We start from the raw sequence: 23,625 nt of genomic DNA on the forward strand, positions 1-23,625 counted from the left end.
TGAGACAGGGAATGTCTGGCACTGTCAGATATACCCTCGGCAGCTCTTCCTCTAATGCCTGATCCAGTTATCAATCTATTTTGCAGCCCCAAGAGGACGCAATCGTGGTCTATGTACAACACCTGTAAGGGAGCAATAGACCATGCATCCCTCCACATGCTTACCTGTTGGTTCCTACAGTGAGGGGACAGTGGCGAGAGGCAGAATGGTGACACCCGATGGGTGACACATGAGTTCACTAGCAGTGAATTACCTACTTGTTATATAACTCTGCAGTGGGAGGATATCGAGCTAATGTCCGTTGTAGACAGGGGGAATGTCTTCCCTGGATTAGACCAGGGGTCTTGTCTGATATACACTTAATGGTCAGATTGTGGCAACAGATTTTAATTACCCTCTGACGTGTGAACATACAGTATCAGTTTGCTTAACCACAGTAGGGGAATCCTCTTATCAGTGATTTGTAGGATTTGCTTCCCAGTAACCACAATGGCAGTGGTATCATTTAGCAATGGAAAATCCTTGTCAGGAGCACCTAATATAGGGACTGACAGGACAGCATGATCCAACTTCTCTTCAGATAAAATATCAGAGAGATTACTGGATAGGGAGGAGGAAGCAGCCCGCTCAGATGACCCAGAGACATGAGTGTGACCTGGAATAGGGTTTTGCCTGACCAAGGAATGAGTCATACGCTACAATCTGTGAGGCAAAATTTTCCAGCCCAAAGTGGAGTAACCATGGGGACATCAGTGACAGTAATGTTACAGGTGGTCCCATGGGGGCATAAAGCGTTCAACTAGAGAACCCAGTAGATTTGAGAAAGCAGCCCAGGTTGGCTCCTGATTGATTACAGGAGCTGCAGACTAGAAGATGTATGAGACATAGCACACAGACCCATCACACCAAACTTCAGGTAAATCCGTGGCGCATGCTCTGCAGGGATGCAGGAGCATCCCCAGATTTACTGCCCTACATGTTAAACATTATACACAAATGCAACAGAGCGCGGTTTAGTACGATGAAGCCAGACAGAGTACAATACCTGCGAATAAATCCGTTAGCATGTGACTGAATACACAGTACACAACACCTGCGAATAAATCCGGTATTATGTGACTGAGTACACAGTAGAATACACGTAATATGTAAATACTGTGACGCACTATATATTGACCCAGACGCACCTAGTCCCGTAGGGTACAGTATACAGTGATAGATATATCTGGAATACACTGCAGTGAAATCACATAGCAGATACAGGCACACATAGTCACGTTTGCAAAGCAGATAATTATTTCCATGACAATTGGATTATATGAACACACACATGATATATATATGTATATATATATATATATATATATATATATATATATATATATATATAACAATGCGCGGTCTGAGACCGGATGTATATATCAGAATACTCATACAATATATTCTGGCCAGGTACACTTGGTATTAACCAACGCTGTCTTATTATCGACATGTAGAATACTTAAGTGTTTGTAAAACCACGGCGCTGATGTACAGGCGGGTTTACAAAGGAGATCTTGCCCTGCAGTCCCGGAGACCAGTCGCATCTATTTTAGAAAATGGCATCCAGCGTCTCAGTCAGGGAGTGAGGGAGAGTGTGAGCTCCAGGGCGGGAACACCAGCAGTAGATCGGAACGGAGCTGGGGGAGGGGCTATAGGTCAAGTGCCTTTTCCCCTATGCTGGTCCTCACCACCGGGTACTATGGAGCCTTATTAAAGTGGATATTTTACTATCCGACCTGTGCTCCCATGCCCTGGTGGATATAGTGGGGTCCCGGCTCTGTCACAGTGTCCACACCAGAGTCGTAGTTCGTGTCCTCAAACCACGACCGGAACGCGATTTAACGGTGGGTCCCGACTGGGGGACCCTCTTACCTCCCCCCTTAGTAGCAGCCACGCGATCCAAGAGAGCGTCTGCGGTGATGTGCCTAGGAACCGGAGCACCTCCGCCGCAAGTACCCGGGAACAGAGCCAACGGGAGTATGCGACGCCGCTGGGGAGGCGATGGAGCCCCAGCACATTATGTCACACTGACATATGAAGTGCTGCAGCCCTTGAAGTCTTCCAAAAAGCTTTTTCAGGGCTGCCTAGCACAGCTCCCCTGTTAAGTGACCTGCTCCATGCAGGCACCAACTCTAAAACTGAGCTCACAGTGCCTGGAGGCGGGGTTATAGAGGAGGCCCAGCAATGCATTCTGGGACAGTCTAAAGCTTTAGCCAGTTGGTGCCTCTGGATCAAAATCCATCTCTACACCCCAATGTATTCCCTGTGGAACACAGTGTACCCCGCTGCAGAAATATAGATTATAGATTTATAAAAGTGTACAAGCTTATTTGTTGACAGGATAACAGGATATCCGCTACATGAATGTGTCCTAATGATTAAATGGCAATAGTTTTATGACCAAACATGATTATTTAAACTGTATTTTCTTATTAACCTATCTGTGCCCATCCAGCATTAGGAGGTTAATGCACCATGGTAAGATAGGAAATTAACTGCCATACCTTTTTGTGGTTAAAAACTCGTCTTAAGTGATCCTCTTCAATAAATGGCAGTTGCAAAAAGGGAGATTTGAACTGTTGGAGGCCTTGTACAGTCATCTGACAGAGCTTCATGCAGTTCTCCAGGGAGGACAGTGATGGTGGTCGGAGTTCCCTCTCTTGTGAATGAAAAGAAAATGGAACACAGCATGATATGGTGAGCTACAAATATTCAAAGGAGACGTGACTAACTGACCAATATTGATCAAAACACTAATTTTTATTTTTCTACCCCAGAGAAATCTTACCAGTATTCAATGAAGCATCTTAAACATTGACAGTTTGTAGCTTCCTCAATAAAATCCTCCATCTAAGTGAGACAGTTTGCAGTCAGTGACTGCACCGGACACACTGCGGCTGGCAGTGACTTCCGATTGGATGTTCTACCTGCCAATCACATACGTTTTCTCCCTCTGGGACTTCCAGACCGGGCTGCTATTAGAGTGTGCTTCCAGTAAGAAGTCACTCCTTGCCTTTTGGGCAGTCCAACTCAGCTTCTAGGGCTGTGGCCAATGCCGTCCATAGAAGCCGGTGTTTTGTGCATGTGAAGTCCCCCACCACCACTTGTGCTCATGTGTCAGTCCTGGCAACTTCCAGATCCACTGCGCAGGCGCCGGGAACTGGCCAGCCCGGAGCAGTCTACTTCACTCCTGCTGGCACCATGAACTGCAGCAGCCCCCCTCATCAAAGCGGGTAGGAGCCACAGCTGGTAGCAATGTCACTGCTCTTACCTTCTCGACTACGAGCCATGATTATCAGCTGGCATATAACATTAACCATTTCTTGAAGCAAGGCAGGACATTTCTTTAAAATAAACTGCTGATCTGCAAGACAAAAAAATAAAAAATATTAGCAATGGAAAACTAATATAATTAGTGGATAATTTCATACCCAGAAACATCAAATAAGTCACCTTCTTTTAGGATATCTGGAATTTGCATCCGTGATAGGTGAGCCAGTAAAAGGACTCTGGCCTTAAGACTGTAGGGACAGGTTAGCGGAGGTTCATTCTTTTTCAGATTGATGCTACCAATTTCTCTTATTAACTAAATAACAAAAAAACATGCTTGTTAGTACACCTAAATGTGTTTCTTAAATATATGAACGTAAATGCTTATAAGACGGCTACTACCTGTGGAATCTGTATATTATCTGCAGGTCTGCTCGTTGCATCCTTATTATATTGTGGATCAAACTCCGACGCCCCAGCTAACACCATAATTAGACCTGAAGAAGATTCACAGCAATATATAGATACGTTCAAAATGAACACAAAACAAGTCTCAGAAACATCTAAACATACCAATGAACATGATTCAATAATTAATGTAATGTTCATCTTTAATTCCAAGTAGATCTATTCGTATTCTCTTTATTCTCGAACACTACATTTTATTCATCCCTATGCATAGCCATTCTCCGGATATATTACTGCACTGCAGAGCCTACAATCTCATTTCAGATACCAGGTAATTATACAATGAAACCAGCATTAAGATTTGAGCCATCCAGCAAATTCCTCAGCATTAATATATATCACTAAACTATGCATTTTCACCATGAGAAGCAGTTCCAGGCAGCAGGTAGAAAGCTCACCGCAGTAAATATTGCAGACTCAGTCTTTCCAGAGTATTATATCCAAAATATTTAACTCTTGTAATTATGCTATTTAATTATTAATGCATTATTATTACAATTATGCGGTTTAAAACAGATGGGCAAATTCAGAGATGGTTTACATACATGTCCGATTATATGAGATCTGCGCATGTGCAGATCTTGTTCTGTAAGACCGCTTGCAGTGCCCCCTAAGCCTGACGTGCCATGGCCATTTGGCGTGTACGTGGAGCAACATTCTAAAAATCAGGGGCATGTCATCCCCGTATAGAGGCCTGCAGAGTCCAGTGTCTGCATCTCCACTAACCCCAGCTGCATGAGAACGCCGGCTATCCTGAGTAACCTGATAGTCACGCAGAGGGATCCTATGCTGCGTCTACAGATGCAGCAGCAGATTAGAGAAGCCGGCATTAGCATATTATTGCACAGCCACTGCATACAAAGACGCAGCTGCAGGGTATACTGCGTCCATCTCTGAATCTGCCCTAGAAACAAAACCAAAAACGTCAAATCCTGTACACAGACTTTGTAAGAAGAAACAAACATGTTTCTATCACCCAAATAAGGATTGCTGAATTAATTTCCGGTAAATGATATAACTCTAGTCAATAGAGGGTCATACAGAACATCAATTAACCATTACCTAAATTTTATTTAAAAAAAAAAAAAGTTTTAAAATAAACGAAGCCCTTCAATATTTACTTGTACAAGGTTATGTGAGCAACACTGAAGCTGAGAATCACATTCCTTTAGGCACTGAGCAGTGGAAAAATAAATAAGGCAAAGCTTAAAGCACTGGTACCAAATTAATCTCACATACATATATTGAGAGAAGATAAAATTAATTGGACAATGTTGATATAGAAATGAAAAATTATTCATAACAGGTTCATTGCAATATGGTATCAACTATACTCACGTTTCATATCCATGGTGCGGGTCTTGTACACAAAATACGTGTAGATCTGAGTAGTGCGAATAAGGATCTGATCTCCACTATAACGGATTGATTTATACCACCAAGAACCCTAAAACAACAACAATTGCTCCAATCAATAAGGTTCAAGATTTTTTTTTAAACAGACGCTAGATATATACTGAGTTCTCATTTTTTTTTATAGTAATACAAAATGCCGTTGAAAAGGACAGAAAAAATAAGAATTTACTTACCGATAATTCTATTTCTCGTAGTCCGTAGTGGATGCTGGGGACTCCGTCAGGACCATGGGGAATAGCGGCTCCGCAGGAGACAGGGCACAAAATTAAAAGTTTGACCACTAGGTGGTGTGCACTGGCTCCTCCCCCTATGACCCTCCTCCAAGCCTCAGTTAGGATACTGTGCCCGGACGAGCGTACACAATAAGGAAGGATTTTGAATCCCGGGTAAGACTCATACCAGCCACACCAATCACCCTGTACAACTTGTGATCTGAACCCAGTTAACAGCATGATAACAGAGGAGCCTCTGAAACGATGGCTTCCAACAATAATAACCCGATTTTTGTAACAATAACTATGTACAAGTATTGCAGACAATCCGCACTTGGGATGGGCGCCCAGCATCCACTACGGACTACGAGAAATAGAATTATCGGTAAGTAAATTCTTATTTTCTCTGACGTCCTAAGTGGATGCTGGGGACTCCGTCAGGACCATGGGGATTATACCAAAGCTCCCAAACGGGCGGGAGAGTGCGGATGACTCTGCAGCACCGAATGAGAGAACTCCAGGTCCTCCTTAGCCAGGGTATCAAATTTGTAGAATTTTACAAACGTGTTCTCCCCTGACCACGTAGCTGCTCGGCAGAGTTGTAATGCCGAGACCCCTCGGGCAGCCGCCCAAGATGAGCCCACCTTCCTTGTGGAGTGGGCATTTACAGATTTTGGCTGTGGCAGGCCTGCCACAGAATGCGCAAGTTGAATTGTGCTACAAATCCAACGAGCAATCGTCTGCTTAGACGCAGGAGCACCCAGCTTGTTGGGTGCATACAGTATAAACAGCGAGTCAGACTTTCTGACTCCAGCCGTCCTTGAAATATATATTTTTAAGGCTCTGACAACGTCCAACAACTTGGGAGTCCTCCAAGCCGCTAGAAGCCGCAGGCACCACAATAGGTTGGTTCAGGTGAAACGCTGATACCACCTTAGGGAGAAACTGAGGACGCGTCCGCAGTTCTGCCCTGTCCGAATGGAAAATCAGATATGGGCTTTTGTACGATAAAGCCGCCAACTCTGACACTCTCCTGGCCGAAGCAAGGGCCAGTAGCATGGTCACTTTCCATGTAAGATATTTCAAATCCACCGATTTAAGTGGCTCAAACCAATGGGATTTGAGGAATTCCAAAACTACATTGAGATCCCACGGTGCCACTGGAGGCACAACCGGGGGCTGTATATGTAGTACTCCTTTGACAAAAGTTTGGACTTCAGGAACTGAAGCCAATTCTGTCTGGAAGAAAATCGACAGGGCCGATATTTGAACCTTAATGGACCCCAATTTGAGGCCCATAGACAATCCTGTTTGCAGGAAATGTAGGAATCGACCGAGTTGAAATTCCTCCGTCGGGGCCCTCCTGGCCTCACACCACGCAACATATTTTCTCCAAATGCGGTGATAATGCTGTGCGGTCACTTCCTTCCTGGCTTTAATCAGGGTAGGAATGACTTCTTCCGGAATGCCTTTTTTCTTCAGGATCCGGCGTTCAACCGCCATGCCGTCAAACGCAGCCGCGGTAAGTCTTGGAATAGACAAGGACCCTGCTGAAGCAGGTCCCTTCTTAGAGGTAGGGGCCACGGATCTTCCGTGAGCATCTCCTGAAGTTCCGGGTACCAAGTCCTTCTTGGCCAATCCGGAGCCACGAGTATCGTTCTTACTCCCCTTTGCCGTATAATTCTCAGTACCTTGGGTATGAGAGGCAGAGGAGGGAACACATACACTGACCGGAACACCCATGGTGTTACCAGGGCGTCCACAGCTATTGCCCGAGGATCTCTTGACCTGGCGCAATACCTGTCCAGTTTTTTGTTGAGGCGTGACGCCATCATGTCCACCATTGGTTTTTCCCAACGGATCGTAAGCATGTGGAAGACTTCTGGATGAAGTCCCCACTCTCCCGGGTGAAGGTCGTGTCTGCTGAGAAAGTCTGCTTCCCAGTTGTCCACTCCCGGAATGAACACTGCTGACAGTGCTATCACATGATTTTCCGCCCAGCGAAGAATCCTCGCAGCTTCTGCCATTGCCCCCCTGCTTCTTGTGCCGCCCTGTCTGTTTACGTGGGCGACTGCCGTAATGTTGTCCGACTGGATTAACACCGGCTGACCCTGAAGCAGAGGTTTTGCCAGGCTTAGAGCATTGTAGATCGCTCTTAGCTCCAGTATATTTATGTGAAGAGACGTCTCCAGGCTTGACCACACGCCCTGGAAGTTTCTTCCCTGTGTGACTGCTCCCCAGCCTCTCAGACTGGCATCTGTGGTCACCAGGACCCAGTCCTGTATTCCGAATCTGCGGCCCTCTAACAGATGAGCACTCTGCAACCACCACAGAAGAGACACCCTTGTCCCCGGAGACAAGGTTATCCGCTGATGCATCTGCAGATGCGATCCGGACCATTTGTCCAGCAGATCCCACTGAAAAATTTGTGCGTGGAATCTGCCGAATGGAATCGCTTCGTAAGAAGCCACCATTTTTCCCAGGACTCTTGTGCAATGATGCACAGACACTTTTCCTGGTTTTAGGAGGTTCCTGACAAGTTCGAATAACTCCCTGGCTTTCTCCTCCGGAAGAAACACCTTTTTCTGAACAGTGTCCAGAATCATCCCTAGGAACAGCAGACGTGTCGTCGGGCTTAGCTGGGATTTTGGAAAATTTAGAATCCACCCGTGCTGCTGCAGCACTACTTGGGTTAGTGCTACATCGGCCTCTAACTGTTATCTGGGTCTTGCCCTTATCAGGAGATCGTCCAAGTAAGGGATAATTAATACGCCTTTTCTTCGAAGAAGAATCATCATTTCGGCCATTACCTTGGTAAAGACCCGGGGTGCCGTGGACAATCCAAACGGCAGCGTCTGAAACTGATAATGACAGTTTTGTACCCCGAACCTGAGGTACCCTTGGTGTGAAGGGCAAATTGGGACATGGAGGTAAGCATCCTTGATGTCCAAGGACACCATAAAGTCCCCTTCTTCCAGATTCGCTATCACTGCTCTGAGTGACTCGATCTTGAACTTGAACTTTTGTATGTACATGTTCAAAGCCTTCAGATTTAGAATAGGTCTTACCGAGCCGTCCGGCTTCGGTACCACAAACAGCGTGGAATAATACCCCTTTCCTTGTTGTAGAAGGGGTACCTTGACTATCACCTGCTGAGAATACAGCTTGTGAATGGCTTCCAATACCGTCTCCCTGTCGGAGGGAGACATTGGTAAAGCAGACTTCAGGAACCGGCGAGGGGGAGACGTCTCGAATTCCAACCTGTAACCCTGAGATACTACCTGCAGGATCCAGGGGTCCACTTGCGAGTGAGCCCACTGTGCGCTGAAATTCTTGAGGCGACCCACCACCGCACCTGAGTCCGCTTGTAAGGCCCCAGCGTCATGCTGAGGACTTTGCAGAAGCGGGGGAGGGCTTCTGCTCCTGAGAGGGAGCTGCTTGCTGCAGTCTCTTACCCTTTCCTTTGCCTCGGGGCAGATATGAATGCCCTTTTGCCCGCTTGTTCTTATGGGAACGAAAAGGCTGCGGCTGAAAAGACGGTGTCTTTTTCTGCTGGGAGGTAACCTGAGGTAAAAAGGTGGATTTTCCGGCTGTTGCCGTGGCCACCAAGTCCGATAGACCGACCCCAAATAACTCCTCCCCTTTATACGGCAATACTTCCATATGCCGCTTGGAATCCGCATCACCTGACCACTGTCGCGTCCATAAACTTCTTCTGGCAGAGATGGACAGCGCATTTACTCTTGATGCCAGAGTGCAAATATCCCTCTGTGCATCTCGCATATAAAGGAATGCATCCTTTAAATGCTCTATAGTCAATAAAATACTGTCCCTATCCAGGGTATCAATATTTTCAGTCAGTGACTCCGACCAAGCCACCCCAGCACTGCACATCCATGCTGATGCGATAGCTGGTCGCAGTATAACACCAGTATGTGTGTATATACTTTTTAGGGTATTTTCCAGCCTCCTATCACCTGGGTCTTTGAGGGCGGCCGTTTCTGGGGACGGTAACGCCACTTGTTTTGATAAGCGTGTGAGCGCCTTATCTACCCTAGGGGGTGTTTCCCAGCGCGCCCTAACCTCTGGCGGGAAAGGGTATAATGCCAATAACTTCTTTGAAATTAGCAGTTTTTTATCGGGGTTAACCCACGCTTCATCACACACTTCATTCAATTCATCTGATTCAGGAAAAACTACAGGTAGTTTTTTCACACCCCACATAATACCCCTTTTTGTGGTACTTGCAGTATCAGAAATATGTAAAGCCTCCTTCATTGCCGTGATCATGTAACGAGTGGCCCTACTGGAAAATACGTTTATTTCTTCACCGTCGACACTGGAGTCAGTGTCCGTGTCGGTGTCCGTATCGACCGACTGAGGTAATGGGCGTTTTAAAGCCCCTGACGGTGTCTGAGACGCCTGGACAGGTACTAATTGGTTTGCCGGCCGTCTCATGTCGTCAACCGACTTCTGCAGTGTGCTGACATTATCACGTAATTCCATAAACAAAGCCATCCATTCCGGTGTCGACTCCCTAGGGGGTGACATCACCACTACAGGCAATTGCTCCGCCTCCACACCAACATCGTCCTCATACATGTCGACACACACGTACCGACACACAGCAGACACACAGGGAATGCTCTGATAGAAGACAGGACCCCACTAGCCCTTTGGGGAGACAGAGGGAGAGTTTGCCAGCACACACCCAAGCGCTATAAATATATAGGGACAACCTTAAATAAGTGTGTTCCCCTTATAGCAGCTTAAATATTATGAATATCGCCAAATAAGTGCCCCCCCTCTCTGATTTTACCCTGTTTCTGTAGTGCAGTGCAGGGGAGAGCTTGGGAGCCTTCCTACCAGCGGAGCTGTGTGGGAAAAATGGCGCTGTGTGCTGAGGAGATAGGCCCCGCCCCCTTTTCGGCTGGCTCTTCTCCCGGGTTTTTCTGAAATCCTGGCAGGGGTTAAATACATCCATATAGCCCAGGGGCTATATGTGATGTATTTTTAGCCAGTATAGGTAATCTCATTGCTGCCCAGGGCGCCCCCCCCCAGGGTCCTGCACCCTCAGTGACCGCGGTGTGAAGTGTGCTGAGAGCAATGGCGCACAGCTGCAGTGCTGTGCGCTACCTTAAGAAGACTGGAAAGTCTTCAGCCGCCGATTTCTGGACCTCTTCTCACTTCAGCATCTGTAAGGGGGACGGCGGCGCGGCTCCGGTGACCCATCCAGGCTGTACCTGTGATCGTCCCTCTGGAGCTAGTGTCCAGTAGCCTAAGAAGCCCAATCCATCCTGCACGCAGGTGAGTTCGCTTCTTCTCCCCTTAGTCCCGCGTTGCAGTGAGCCTGTTGCCAGCAGGACTCACTGAAAATAAAAAAACCTAACAAACTTTTATTCTAAGCAACTCTTTAGGAGAGCCACCTAGATTGCACCCTTCTCGGCCGGGCACAAAAATCTAACTGAGGCTTGGAGGAGGGTCATAGGGGGAGGAGCCAGTGCACACCACCTAGTGGTCAAACTTTTAATTTTGTGCCCTGTCTCCTGCGGAGCCGCTATTCCCCATGGTCCTGACGGAGTCCCCAGCATCCACTTAGGACGTCAGAGAAAAAAACAAAAAACACACCACCATGAAGTCATAAACAGTTTACTAAAGCAGAACACGCAAAACATATGTCACATTTATTGGAGAGCATCTATTATATAGGATAGCTACGGCAGGGGAAAGTATATTCTATGTTGTCGTGCTGAACATGCTAAAAGTACAACTAGGGGCCGGTGTTGAGTTGATCGGAAGTCGTCCATAACCACTAATGTATTGCGTGCATAGAATTAATTGCATATGTCCATTCATACACACATCTCTGTAGCCAGATCATCCCCTATCTGTATGGGTTGGGTATGTCTTACCGGTGTTGGGGATCCCAGCGGTCAGCATATCGGCCGCGGGATCCCGGCGGTGGGAGGGCGAGTGCAACGAAGCCCCTTGCGGGCTCACTACGCTTGCCATACTGCAGGCTTGGTGGAGACAGGTTCTATTCCCACTCTAAGAATGTCGTAGACACCAACGAGTGGGGATAGTCCCTGCCAGTCGGCCAACTGTCGGGATTTAAGAGGGCGGCGAGATGTAGCTGTCGGTATTGTGCCGGTCACAGAAACTACATCCCATCTGTACGCTTGGTTTCATAGTCATGATTATTAACAGTGCACACGTGCACCAATCCTATACTAGGTGCAAAATATTAGTGTGAAGTCAGGCATTATTACATGCATGCACACTCCTGTATTGCCTGCAACTGAACTTAGCCTATATGAGAACACCCATAATACACTATAGAGCACAAATGGTATTCATACAGTTTGCAAACGGCTATTCATTACCTGTGGTTGCGTATATATAGCCCCCTGGAACGGAAACACACAAGATAAGATCCATAATTGACTTCCATTCAACTGTGCATCCGTCCCTTAGCATGGTGTATCTGCCACACCTCTGCTCTGCAATATTATCAGCCTTTGCAGACATCAAATATTTCATGTCACTAATACTTTGTCTCCATTGTATTGAGAATGAATTACTATGAATCAGTAAAGCTGGTCAGGGACTGCGTGTTAGCTGGAATGCAAGCAGATCCACTGCTATGGAAACACCAATGAGACTGGAAACGTCCCAATGCTAAACAAAAGAATATAGTGGCTGGTGTTGCAGATCTATTAAATAAAGGCACAGAGCATCTAGGTACTTCAGGCAATAAATAAGATTGGACAACAAATGAACATGCAAGCGCCCTTACTGGATGCTGGGTAAATAGTAGAAATGTGCTTCTCCCAGTGACTACTACATGCGGTGATAAAACACACTAGATAGATCGATCTATCGATCTGTATAATGGATTTCCTCAAGATGCGGGAGCAGATTATGTTTTGGTTCTGAGGTGGTACTCCATTCCTCTGGCATGAGGTGAAGTGCCAACAAGACCCTACTACATGAAAAGAACCAACATTCTTAAGGTATTATTATAGTATTACTCACTTGCACCTGCCCTTCTTGGATATGGGCACAATTTTTTCTGTATATATTTTCACGCAAAGCTTTCTAGAAAACTCTAGAGCTTCTAGAGAGCATCTAAAGAACATTTCTCTGACGTCCTAAGTGGATGCTGGGGACTCCGTCAGGACCATGGGGATTAGCGGCTCCGCAGGAGACAGGGCACAAAATTAAAAGTTTGACCACTAGGTGGTGTGCACTGGCTCCTCCCCCTATGACCCTCCTCCAAGCCTCAGTTAGATTTTTGTGCCCGGCCGAGAAGGGTGCAATCTAGGTGGCTCTCCTAAAGAGCTGCTTAGAATAAAAGTTTGTTAGGTTTTTTATTTTCAGTGAGTCCTGCTGGCAACAGGCTCACTGCAACGCGGGACTAAGGGGAGAAGAAGCGAACTCACCTGCGTGCAGGATGGATTGGCTTCTTAGGCTACTGGACACTAGCTCCAGAGGGACGATCACAGGTACAGCCTGGATGGGTCACCGGAGCCGCGCCGCCGGCCCCCTTACAGATGCTGAAGAGAGAAGAGGTCCAGAAATCGGCGGCTGAAGACTTCCCAGTCTTCTTAAGGTAGCGCACAGTACTGCAGCTGTGCGCCATTGCTCTCAGCACACTTCACACCGCGGTCACTGAGGGTGCAGGGCGCTGGGGGGGGGGGCGCCCTGGGCAGCAATGTAATTACCTTTACTGGCTAAAAATACATCACATATAGCCCCTGGGCTATATGGATGTATTTAACCCCTGCCAGGATTACAGAAAAAACCGGGAGAAGAGCCCGCCGTGAAGGGGGCGGGGCCTATCTCCTCAGCACACAGCGCCATTTTTCCCACACAGATCCGCTGGTGGGAAGGCTCCCAGGCTCTCCCCTGCACTGCACTACAGAAACAGGGTTAAAACGGAGAGGGGGGGCATTTTTTTGGCGATATTATAATATATTAAGCTGCTATAAGGGAAAACACTTACTATAAGGTTGTCCCTGTATAATTATAGCGCTTTGGTGTGTGCTGGCAAACTCTCCCTCTGTCTCCCCAAAGGGCTAGTGGGGTCCTGTCCTCTATCAGAGCATTCCCTGTGTGTGTGCTGTGTGTCGGTACGTGTGTGTCGACAGGTATGAGGACGATGTTGGTGTGGAGGCGGAGCAATTGCCTGTAATGGGAGGTCACCCCCTAGGGAGTCGACACCGGAATGAATGGCTTTATTTATGGAATTACGTGATAGTGTCAACACGCTACAAGGTCGGTTGACGATATGAGACGGCCGGCAAACCAATTAGTACCTGTCCAGGCGTCTCAAACACCGTCAGGGGCTTTAAAACGCCCATTACCTCAGTCGGTCGACAGACACAGACACGGACACTGACTCCAGTGTCGACGGTGAAGAAACAAACGTATTTTCCAGTAGGGCCACACGTTACATAATCACGGCAATGAAGGAGGCGTTACATATTTCTGATACTACAAGTACCACAAAAATGGGTATTATGTGGGGTGTGAAAAAACTACCTGTAGTTTTTCCTGAATCAGATGAATTGATTGAAGTGTGTGATGAAGCGTGGGTTACCCCCGATAGGAAGTTGCTAATTTCAGAGAAGTTATTGGCATTATACCCTTTCCCGCCAGAGGTTAGGGCGCGCTGGGAAACACCCTCAAGGGTAGATAAGGCGCTCACACGCTTATCAAAACAAGTGGCGTTACCGTCTCCTGATACGGCCGCCCTCAAAGATCCAGCTGATAGGAGGCTGGAAAATACTCTAAAAAGTATATACACACATACTGATGTTATACTGCGACCAGCAATCGCCCCAGCATGGATGTGCAGTGCTGGGGGGGTTTGGTCGGAATCTCTGACTGGAAATATTGATACCCTGAATAGCGACAATATTTTATTGACTATAGAGCATTTAAAGGATGCATTTTCTTTATATGCGAGATGCACAGAGGGATATTTGCACTCTGGCATCAAGGGTAAGTGCGCTGTCCATTTCTGCCAGAAGAAGTTTATGGACGCGACAGTGGTCAGGTGATGCGGATTCCAAGCGGCATATGGAAGTTTGCCGTATAAAGGGGAGGAATTATTTGGGGTCGGTCTATCGGACTTGGTGGCCACGGCAACAGCCGGAAAATCCACCTTTTTTACCTCAGGTCACCTCCCAACAGAAAAAGACACCGTCTTTTCAGCCTCAGTCCTTTCGTTCTCATAAGAACAAGCGGGCAAAAGGCCATTCATATCTGCCCGAGGCAAAGGAAAGGGTAAGAGACTGCAGCAAGCAGCTCCTTCCCAGGAGCAGAAGCACTCCCCCGCTTCTGAAAAGTCCTCAGCATGTCGCTGGGGCCTTACAAGCGGACTCAGGTCCGGTGGGGGGGGGTCGTCTCAAGAATTTCAGCGCGCAGTGGGCTCACTCGCAAGTCGACCCCTGGATCCTGCAGGTAGTATCACAGGGGTACAGATTGGAATTCGAGACGTCTCTTCCTCGCAGATTCCTGAAGTCTGCTTTACCAACATCTCCCTCCGACAGGGAGACGGTGTTGGAAGCTATTCACAAGCTGTATTCCCAGCAAGTAATAGTCAAGGTACCCCTACTACAACAAGGAAAGGGGTATTATTCCACGCTGTTTGTGGTACCGAAGCCGGACGGCTCGGTGAGACCTATTCTAAGTCTGAAATCTTTTGAACACTTACATACAAAGGTTCAAGTTCAAGATGAAATCACTCAGAGCAGTGATAGCGAATCTGGAAGAAGGGGACTTTATGGTGTCCTTGGACATCAAGGATGCTTACCTCCATGTCCCAATTTGCCCTTCAAACCAAGGGTACCTCAGGTTCGTGGTACAAAACTGTCACTATCAGTTTCAGACGTTGCCGTTTGGATTGTCCACGGCACCCCGGGTCTTTATCAAGGTAATGGCCGAAATGATGATTCTTCTTCGAAGAAAAGGCGTATTAATTATCCCTTACTTGGACGATCTCCTGATAAGGGCAAGATCCAGAGAACAGTTAGAGGCCGGTGTAGCACTAACCCAAGTAGTGCTGCAACAGCACGGGTGGATTCTAAATTTTCCAAAATCCCAGCTGAGCCCGACGACACATCTGCTGTTCCTAGGGATGATTCTGGACACAGTTCAGAAAAAGGTTTTTCTCCCGGAGGAGAAAGCCAGGGAGTTATCCGAGCTAGTCAGGAACCTCCTAAAACCAGGAAAAGTGTCAGTGCATCAATGCACAAGAGTCCTGGGTAAATGGTGGCTTCTTACGAAGCGATTCCATTCGACAGATTCCACGCAAGAACCTTTCAGTGGGATCTGCTGGACAAATGGTCCGGATCGCATCTTCAGATGCATCAGCGGATAGCCCCGTCTCCAAGGACAAGGGGGTCTCTTCTGTGGTGGTTGCAGAGTGCTCACCTTTTTGGAGGGCCGCAGATTCGGCATTCAGGACTGGGTCCTGGTGACCACGAATGCCAGCCTGAGAGGCTGGGGAGCAGTCACACAGGGAAGAAATTTCCAGGGAGTGTGGTCAAGCCTGGAGACTTCACTTCACATAAATATACTGGAGCTAAGGGCAATTTACAATGCTCTAAGCCTGGCAAGACCTCTGCTTCAGGGTCAGCCGGTGTTGATCCAGTAGGGCAACACCACGGCAGTCGCCCACGTAAACAGACAGGGCGACACAAGAAGCAGGAGGGCAATGGCAGAAGCTGCAAGGATTTTTCACTGGGCAGAAAATCATGTGATAGCACTGTCAGCAGTGTTCATTCCGGGAGTGGACAACTGGGAAGCAGACTTCCTCAGCAGACACGATCACCACCCGGGAGAGTGGGGACTTCATCCAGAAGTCTTCCACATGATTGTGAACCGTTGGGAAAAACCAAAAGGTGGACATGATGGCGTCCCGCCTCAACAAAAAACTGGACAGGTATTGCGCCAGGTCAAGAGACCCTCAGGCAATAGCTGTGGACGCGTTGGTAACACCATGGGTGTACCAGTCAATGTATGTGTTCCCCCCTCTGCCTCTCATACCCAAGGTACTGAGAATTATAAGGCGAAGGGGAGTAAGAACGATACTCGTGGCTCCGGATTTGCCAAGAAAGACTTGGTACCCGGAACTTCAAGAGATGCGCACGGAGGATCCGTGCACTCTACCTCTAGACTTACCGCGGCTGCGTTTGACGGCATGGCGGTTGAACGCCGGATCCTGAAGGAGAGGGCTCCGACGGAGGAATTTCAACTGGGTCGATTCCTACATTTCCTGCAAACAGGATTGTCTATGGGCCTCAAATTGGGGTCCATTAAGGTTCAAATTTCGGCCCTGTCGATTTTCTTCCAGAAAGAATTGGCTTCAGTTCCTGAAGTCCAAGCTTTTGTCAAAGGAGTACTACATATACAGCCCCGGTTGTGCCTCCAGTGGCACTGTGGGATCTCAATGTAGTTTTGGGATTCCTCAAATCCCATTGGTTTGAGCCACTCAAATCGGTGGATTTGAAATATCTTACATGGAAAGTGACCATGCTACTGGCCCTGGCTTCGGCCAGGAGAGTGTCAGAATTGGCGGCTTTTTCGTACAAAAGCCATATCTGATTTTCCATTGGGACAGGGCAGAACTGCGGACGCGTCCTCAGTTTCTCCCTAAGGTGGTATCAGCGTTTCACCTGAACCAACCTATTGTGGTGCCTGCGGCTTCTAGCGACTTGGAGGACTCCAAGTTGTTCGACGTTGTCAGAGCCTTAAAAATATATATATATATTTCAAGGACGGCTGGAGTCAGAAAGTCTGACTCGCTGTTTATACTGTATGCACCCAACAAGCTGGGTGTTCCTGCGTCTAAGCAGACGATTGCTCGTTGGATTTGTAGCACAATTCAACTTGCGCATTCTGTGGCAGGCCTGCCACAGCCAAAATCTGTAAATGCCCACTCCACAAGGAAGGTGGGCTCACCTTGGGCGGCTGCCCGAGGGGTCTCGGCATTACAACGCTGCCGAGCAGCTACGTGGTCAGGGGAGAACACGTTTGTAAAATTCTACAAATTTGATACCCTGGCTAAGGAGGACCTGGAGTTCTCTCATTCGGTGCTGCAGAGTCATCCGCACTCTCCCGCCCGTTTGGGAGCTTTGGTATAATCCCCATGGTCCTGACGGAGTCCCCAGCATCCACTTAGGACGTCAGAGAAAATAAGAATTTACTTACCGATAATTCTATTTCTCGTAGTCCGTAGTGGATGCTGGGCGCCCATCCCAAGTGCGGATTGTCTGCAATACTTGTACATAGTTATTGTTACAAAAATCGGGTTATTATTGTTGGAAGCCATCTTTTCAGAGGCTCCTCTGTTATCATGCTGTTAACTGGGTTCAGATCTCCAGTTGTACAGTGTGATTGGTGAGGCTGGTATGAGTCTTACCCGTGATTCAAAATCCTTCCTTATTGTGTACGCTCGTCCGGGCACAGTATCCTAACTGAGGCTTGGAGGAGGGTCATAGGGGGAGGAGCCAGTGCACACCACCTAGTGGTCAAACTTTTAATTTTGTGCCCTGTCTCCTGCGGAGCTGCTAATCCCCATGGTCCTGACGGAGTCCCCAGCATCCACTACGGACTACGAGAAATAGAATTATCGGTAAGTAAATTCTTATTTTTTGTAATATTGAACTATTGTTGTCGTTTTCCGTTTTTTGGTTCACACACACTGAGCTCCTTTATGACACAGAGAAAGGACAAGCAGGACACTACTACACATTGGAGTTCACCTTTCGTCTGAAACGCATAAATGAACTTACCTTATTGGATAAGTCCTATCACCTTAAACATTTACTTTGTGGATATTTAAATGGAGTCCATATTTGAGGACTTTATAGCAGACCCCTAAATATGTGGGAGTATTATATACATTTTTTACCATTCACATTAAACATTTTATTGATTTTTTTATTACTTTCTAGTCTTGCAAAAATGGTAGCAGCGCTATATACACCACTCTACATACATATACAAGTATATTTATATATAAAAAGAAATTGTATGGGGTGGGTCTTGCGGGCAGAGGAGACGGACGTGCCGCTGCTGTGCTCCGGAGCTTCTCTCCTGCAAACACCTAGGTGGAGAGAGCTACGGAGACCCGAGGAACACTGTCCGCACTCCTAACTGGCCGGTGCAGCACTGGGAGTTAGGCACACGGAGCCGGGGAACACAGGAATCGGTTCCCGCGGGTTGCGGCCTACCGTCCTGTGTGAAGCCACGGCCTCACGTACGGAGCCCTGCTTCGAGACTCCTGCTATACACGCTGGCGGGCGGGCGTGCGGAGGACTTGTGGGGGCTCGGCTGGACGGGAGTGACTGAGGGTTCTTGTCCTAGGGTCTGGACGGCGCTGCGGTGCAACTCACTGAGGTACATCTCACACTATGGGGTATATGCAATTGCCGGCGAATCGCGGCAATTTTTCGCCCGTTTTTTAATTCGACACAATTCAACCGTCGAATTCCGGCAGGTGGGTGCTGGAATTCAACATATTCAATAAAAAACGGATTCGACAGTCCCGCTGTCGAAAAACGGCCGATTTGATGGATTTTGATTAGATTTTAAAAAATATGTTTTAAAAACGGTAAAAAAAACAGAATAAAAAATGCGTGGGGTCCCCCCTCCAAAGCATAACCAGCCTCGGGCTCTTCGAGCCGGTCCTGGTTCTAAAAATCCGGGGAAAAAACTGACAGGGGATCCCCCGTATTTTTAAAACCAACACTGGGCTCTGCGCCTGGTGCAAAAAATACGGGGGACAAAAAGCGTAGGGGTCCCCCGTATTTTTTACACCAGCATCGGTCTCCAATAGCTGGGTAGATAATGCCACAGCCGGGGGTCACTTTTATACAGCGCCCTGCGGCCGTGGCATCAAATACGCAACTAGTCACCCCTGGCCGGGGTACCCTGGAGGAGTGGGGACCCCTTCAATCAAGGGGTCCCCCCCCAGCCACCCAAGGGCCAGGGGTGAAGCCAGAGGCTGTCCCCCCCCATCCAAGGGCTGCGGATGGGTGGCTGATAGCCTTTTGAAAAATGAAAGAATATTGTTTTTTCCTGTTGTACTACAAGTCCCAGCAAGCCTCCCCGCAAGCTGGTACTTGGAGAACCACAAGTACCAGTATGCGGGAGACAAACGGGCCCGCTGGTACCTGTAGTTCTACTGGAAAAAAATAAGAATTTACTTACCGATAATTCTATTTCTCGGAGTCCGTAGTGGATGCTGGGGTTCCTGAAAGGACCATGGGGAATAGCGGCTCCGCAGGAGACAGGGCACAAAAAAGTAAAGCTTTACTAGGTCAGGTGGTGTGCACTGGCTCCTCCCCCTATGACCCTCCTCCAGACTCCAGTTAGGTACTGTGCCCGGACGAGCATACACAATAAGGGAGGCATTTTGAATCCCGGGTAAGACTCATACCAGCCACACCAATCACACCGTACAACTTGTGATCTAAACCCAGTTAACAGTATGACAACAGAAAGGGCCTCTTAAAGATGGCTCCTTAACAATAACCCGAATTAGTTAACAATAACTATGTACAAGTATTGCAGATAATCCGCACTTGGGATGGGCGCCCAGCATCCACTACGGACTCCGAGAAATAGAATTATCGGTAAGTAAATTCTTATTTTCTCTATCGTCCTAAGTGGATGCTGGGGTTCCTGAAAGGACCATGGGGATTATACCAAAGCTCCCAAACGGGCGGGAGAGTGCGGATGACTCTGCAGCACCGAATGAGAGAACTCCAGGTCCTCCTTTGCCAGGGTATCAAATTTGTAAAATTTTACAAACGTGTTCTCCCCCGACCACGTAGCTGCTCGGCAGAGTTGTAATGCCGAGACCCCTCGGGCAGCCGCCCAAGATGAGCCCACCTTCCTTGTGGAGTGGGCTTTTACAGTTTTAGGCTGTGGCAGGCCTGCCACAGAATGTGCAAGTTGAATTGTGTTACAAATCCAACGAGCAATCGACTGCTTAGAAGCAGGTGCGCCCAACTTGTTGGGTGCATACAATATAAACAGCGAGTCAGATTTTCTGACTCCAGCCGTCCTTGCAATGTATATTTTTAAGGCTCTGACAACGTCCAACAACTTGGAGTCCTCCAAGTCGCTAGTGGCCGCAGGCACCACAATAGGTTGGTTCAGATGAAATGCTGATACCACTTTAGGGAGAAAATGCGGACGAGTCCGCAGTTCTGCCCTATCCGAATGGAAGATTAGATAAGGACTTTTATAAGATAAAGCCGCCAATTCAGATACTCTCCTGGCAGAGGCCAGGGCTAGTAACATAGTCACTTTCAATGTGAGATATTTCAAATCCACCTTTTTCAATGGTTCAAACCAATGGGATTTGAGGAAATCTAAAACTACATTTAGATCCCACGGTGCCACCGGAGGCACCACAGGAGGCTGTATATGCAGTACTCCCTTGACAAAAGTCTGGACCTCAGGGACAGAGGCCAATTCTTTTTGGAAGAATATTGACAGGGCCGAAATTTGAACCTTAATGGATCCCAATTTGAGACCCATAGATAATCCTGATTGCAGGAAATGTAGGAAACGACCCAGTTGGAATTCCTCCGTCGGAACCCTCCGATCCTCGCACCACGCTACATATTTTCGCCAAATGCGGTGATAATGTTTCACGGTGACTTCCTTCCGTGCCTTAATCAAGGTAGGAATGACTTCTTCTGGAATGCCTTTCCCTTTTAGGATCTGGCGTTCAACCGCCATGCCGTCAAACGCAGCCGCGGTAAGTCTTGAAAAAGACAGGGACCCTGCTGTAGCAGGTCCCTTCTCAGAGGTAGAGGCCACGGTTCGTCCGTGAGCATCTCTTGAAGTTCCGGATACCAAGTCCTTCTCGGCCAATCCGGAACCACTAGTATTGTTCTTACTCTTCTTTGCCGTATGATCTTCAATACCTTTGGTATGAGCGGCAGAGGAGGAAACACATACACTGACTGGTACACCCAAGGAGTTACCAGTGCGTCCACAGCTATTGCCTGTGGATCTCTTGACCTGGCGCAATATTTGTCCAGTTTCTTGTTGAGGCGAGACGCCATCATGTCTACAATTGGTCTTTCCCAACGGTCTATTAACATGTTGAAGACTTCTGGATGTAGACCCCACTCTCCCGGATGAAGATCGTGTCTGCTGAGGAAGTCTGCTTCCCAGTTGTCCACGCCCGGGATGAACACTGCTGACAGTGCTATCACGTGATTCTCCGCCCAGCGAAGAATCTTGACAGCTTCTGCCATTGCACTCCTGCTTCTTGTGCCGCCCTGCCTGTTTACATGGGCGACCGCCGTGATGTTGTCCGACTGAATCAACACCGGCTTTCCTTGCAGGAGAAGTTCCGCCTGGCTTAGAGCATTGTAGATTGCTCTTAGTTCCAGAATGTTTATGTGAAGAGACTTTTCCAGACTCGTCCATACTCCCTGGAAGTTTCTTCCTTGTGTGACTGCTCCCCAGCCTCTCAGGCTGGCGTCCGTGGTCACCAGGATCCAATCCTGAATGCCGAATCTGCGGCCTTCTAATAGGTGAGCCTTCTGCAACCACCACAGAAGTGACACCCTTGTCTTTGGTGACAGGGTTATTCGCAGGTGCATCTGCAGATGCGACCCTGACCATTTGTCCAACAGATCCCTTTGGAATATTCTTGCCTGGAATCTGCCGAATGGAATTGCTTCGTAAGAAGCCACCATTTTTCCCAGGACTCTTGTGCATTGATGTACTGACACTTTTCCTGGTTTTAGGAGGTTCCTGACCAGATCGGATAACTCCTTGGCTTTTTCCTCTGGAAGGAAAACCTTTTTCTGAACCGTGTCCAGAATCATTCCTAGGAACAGCAGACGAGTTGTCGGGATTAAATGGGATTTTGGAATATTCAGAATCCACCCGTGTTGTCTTAGCACCTCTTGAGATAGTGCTAAAGCTGTCTCCAGCTGTTCTCTGGACCTTGCCCTTATTAGGAGATCGTCCAAGTATGGGATAACTAATACGCCTTTTCTTCGAAGAAGAATCATCATCTCGGCCATTACCTTGGTAAAGACCCTAGGCGCCGTGGACAATCCGAACGGCAGCGTCTGAAACTGATAGTGACAGTTTTTGAACAATGAACCTGAGGTACCCCTGGTGTGCGGGGTAAATCGGAACGTGTAGATACGCATCCTTGATGTCCAAGGATACCATAAAGTCCCCTTCTTCCAGGTTCGCTATCACTGCTCTGAGTGACTCCATCTTGAACTTGAACTTTTTTATGTAGAGGTTCAAGGACTTCAGATTTAGAATAGGCCTTACCGAGCCATCCGGCTTCGGTACCACAAATAGAGTGGAATAATACCCCTTTCCTTGTTGTAATAGGGGTACTTTGACTATCACCTGCTGAGCGTACAGCTTGTGAATGGCTTCCAACACCCTCTCCCTTTTGGAAGAGACGGTTGGTAAGGCAGACTTCAGGAAACGATGAGGAGGATCCGTCTCTAATTCCAACCTGTACCCCTGAGATATTATCTGCAGGATCCAGGGGTCTACCTGCGAGTGAGCCCACTGCGCGCTGTAATTTTTGAGACGGCCCCCCACTGTCCCCGAGTCCGCTTGAGAGGCCCCAGCGTCATGCTGAGGTTTTTGCAGGAGCCGGGGAGGGCTTCTGTTCCTGGGAAGGAGCTGCCTGTTGGTGTCTCTTCCCTCTTCCTCTGCCTCGTGGCAGGTACGACAAGCCCTTTGCTCTCTTATTTTTGTAGGAGCGAAAAGGCTGCGGTTGAAAGGTCGGTGCCTTTCTCTGTTGGGGAGTGACTTGAGGTAAAAAAGTGGATTTCCCGGCAGTAGCCGTGGCCACCAAGTCTGATAGACCAACTCCAAATAACTCCTCCCCTTTATACGGCAAAACCTCCATGTGACGTTTTGAATCCGCATCGCCTGTCCACTGTCGTGTCCATAAGGCTCTTCTGGCTGAAATGGACATAGCACTCACCCGAGATGCCAGTGTGCAAATATCCCTCTGTGCATCACGCATATAGATAAATGCATCCTTTATTTGTTCTAACGACAGTAAAACATTGTCCCTATCTAGGGTATCAATATTTTCAATCAGGGATTCTGACCAAACTACTCCAGCACTGCACATCCAGGCAGTTGCTATAGCTGGTCGTAGTATAACACCTGCATGTGTGTATATATTCTTTTG

General features: G+C 47.9%; 1 protein-coding gene across 1 annotated transcript in view; it reads right to left on the reverse strand.

Moving 5' to 3' along the window:
• The window catches only part of SEC63 (SEC63 homolog, protein translocation regulator), a 171,811-nt gene that overhangs the window by 63,747 nt on the left and 84,439 nt on the right, over window positions 1–23,625 (reverse strand). Inside the window, exons 8-12 of the mRNA XM_063917073.1 lie at window positions 5,119–5,227; window positions 3,715–3,809; window positions 3,496–3,628; window positions 3,314–3,406; window positions 2,547–2,701 (exon numbers count right to left, since the gene is read on the reverse strand). Coding sequence (XP_063773143.1) covers window positions 2,547–2,701; window positions 3,314–3,406; window positions 3,496–3,628; window positions 3,715–3,809; window positions 5,119–5,227 — 585 coding nt within the window. The remainder of the gene's footprint in view (window positions 1–2,546; window positions 2,702–3,313; window positions 3,407–3,495; window positions 3,629–3,714; window positions 3,810–5,118; window positions 5,228–23,625) is intronic.

Source organism: Pseudophryne corroboree, chromosome 4, assembly GCF_028390025.1.
Source record: "Pseudophryne corroboree isolate aPseCor3 chromosome 4, aPseCor3.hap2, whole genome shotgun sequence".
NCBI classification, from domain to species: Eukaryota; Metazoa; Chordata; class Amphibia; order Anura; family Myobatrachidae; genus Pseudophryne; species Pseudophryne corroboree.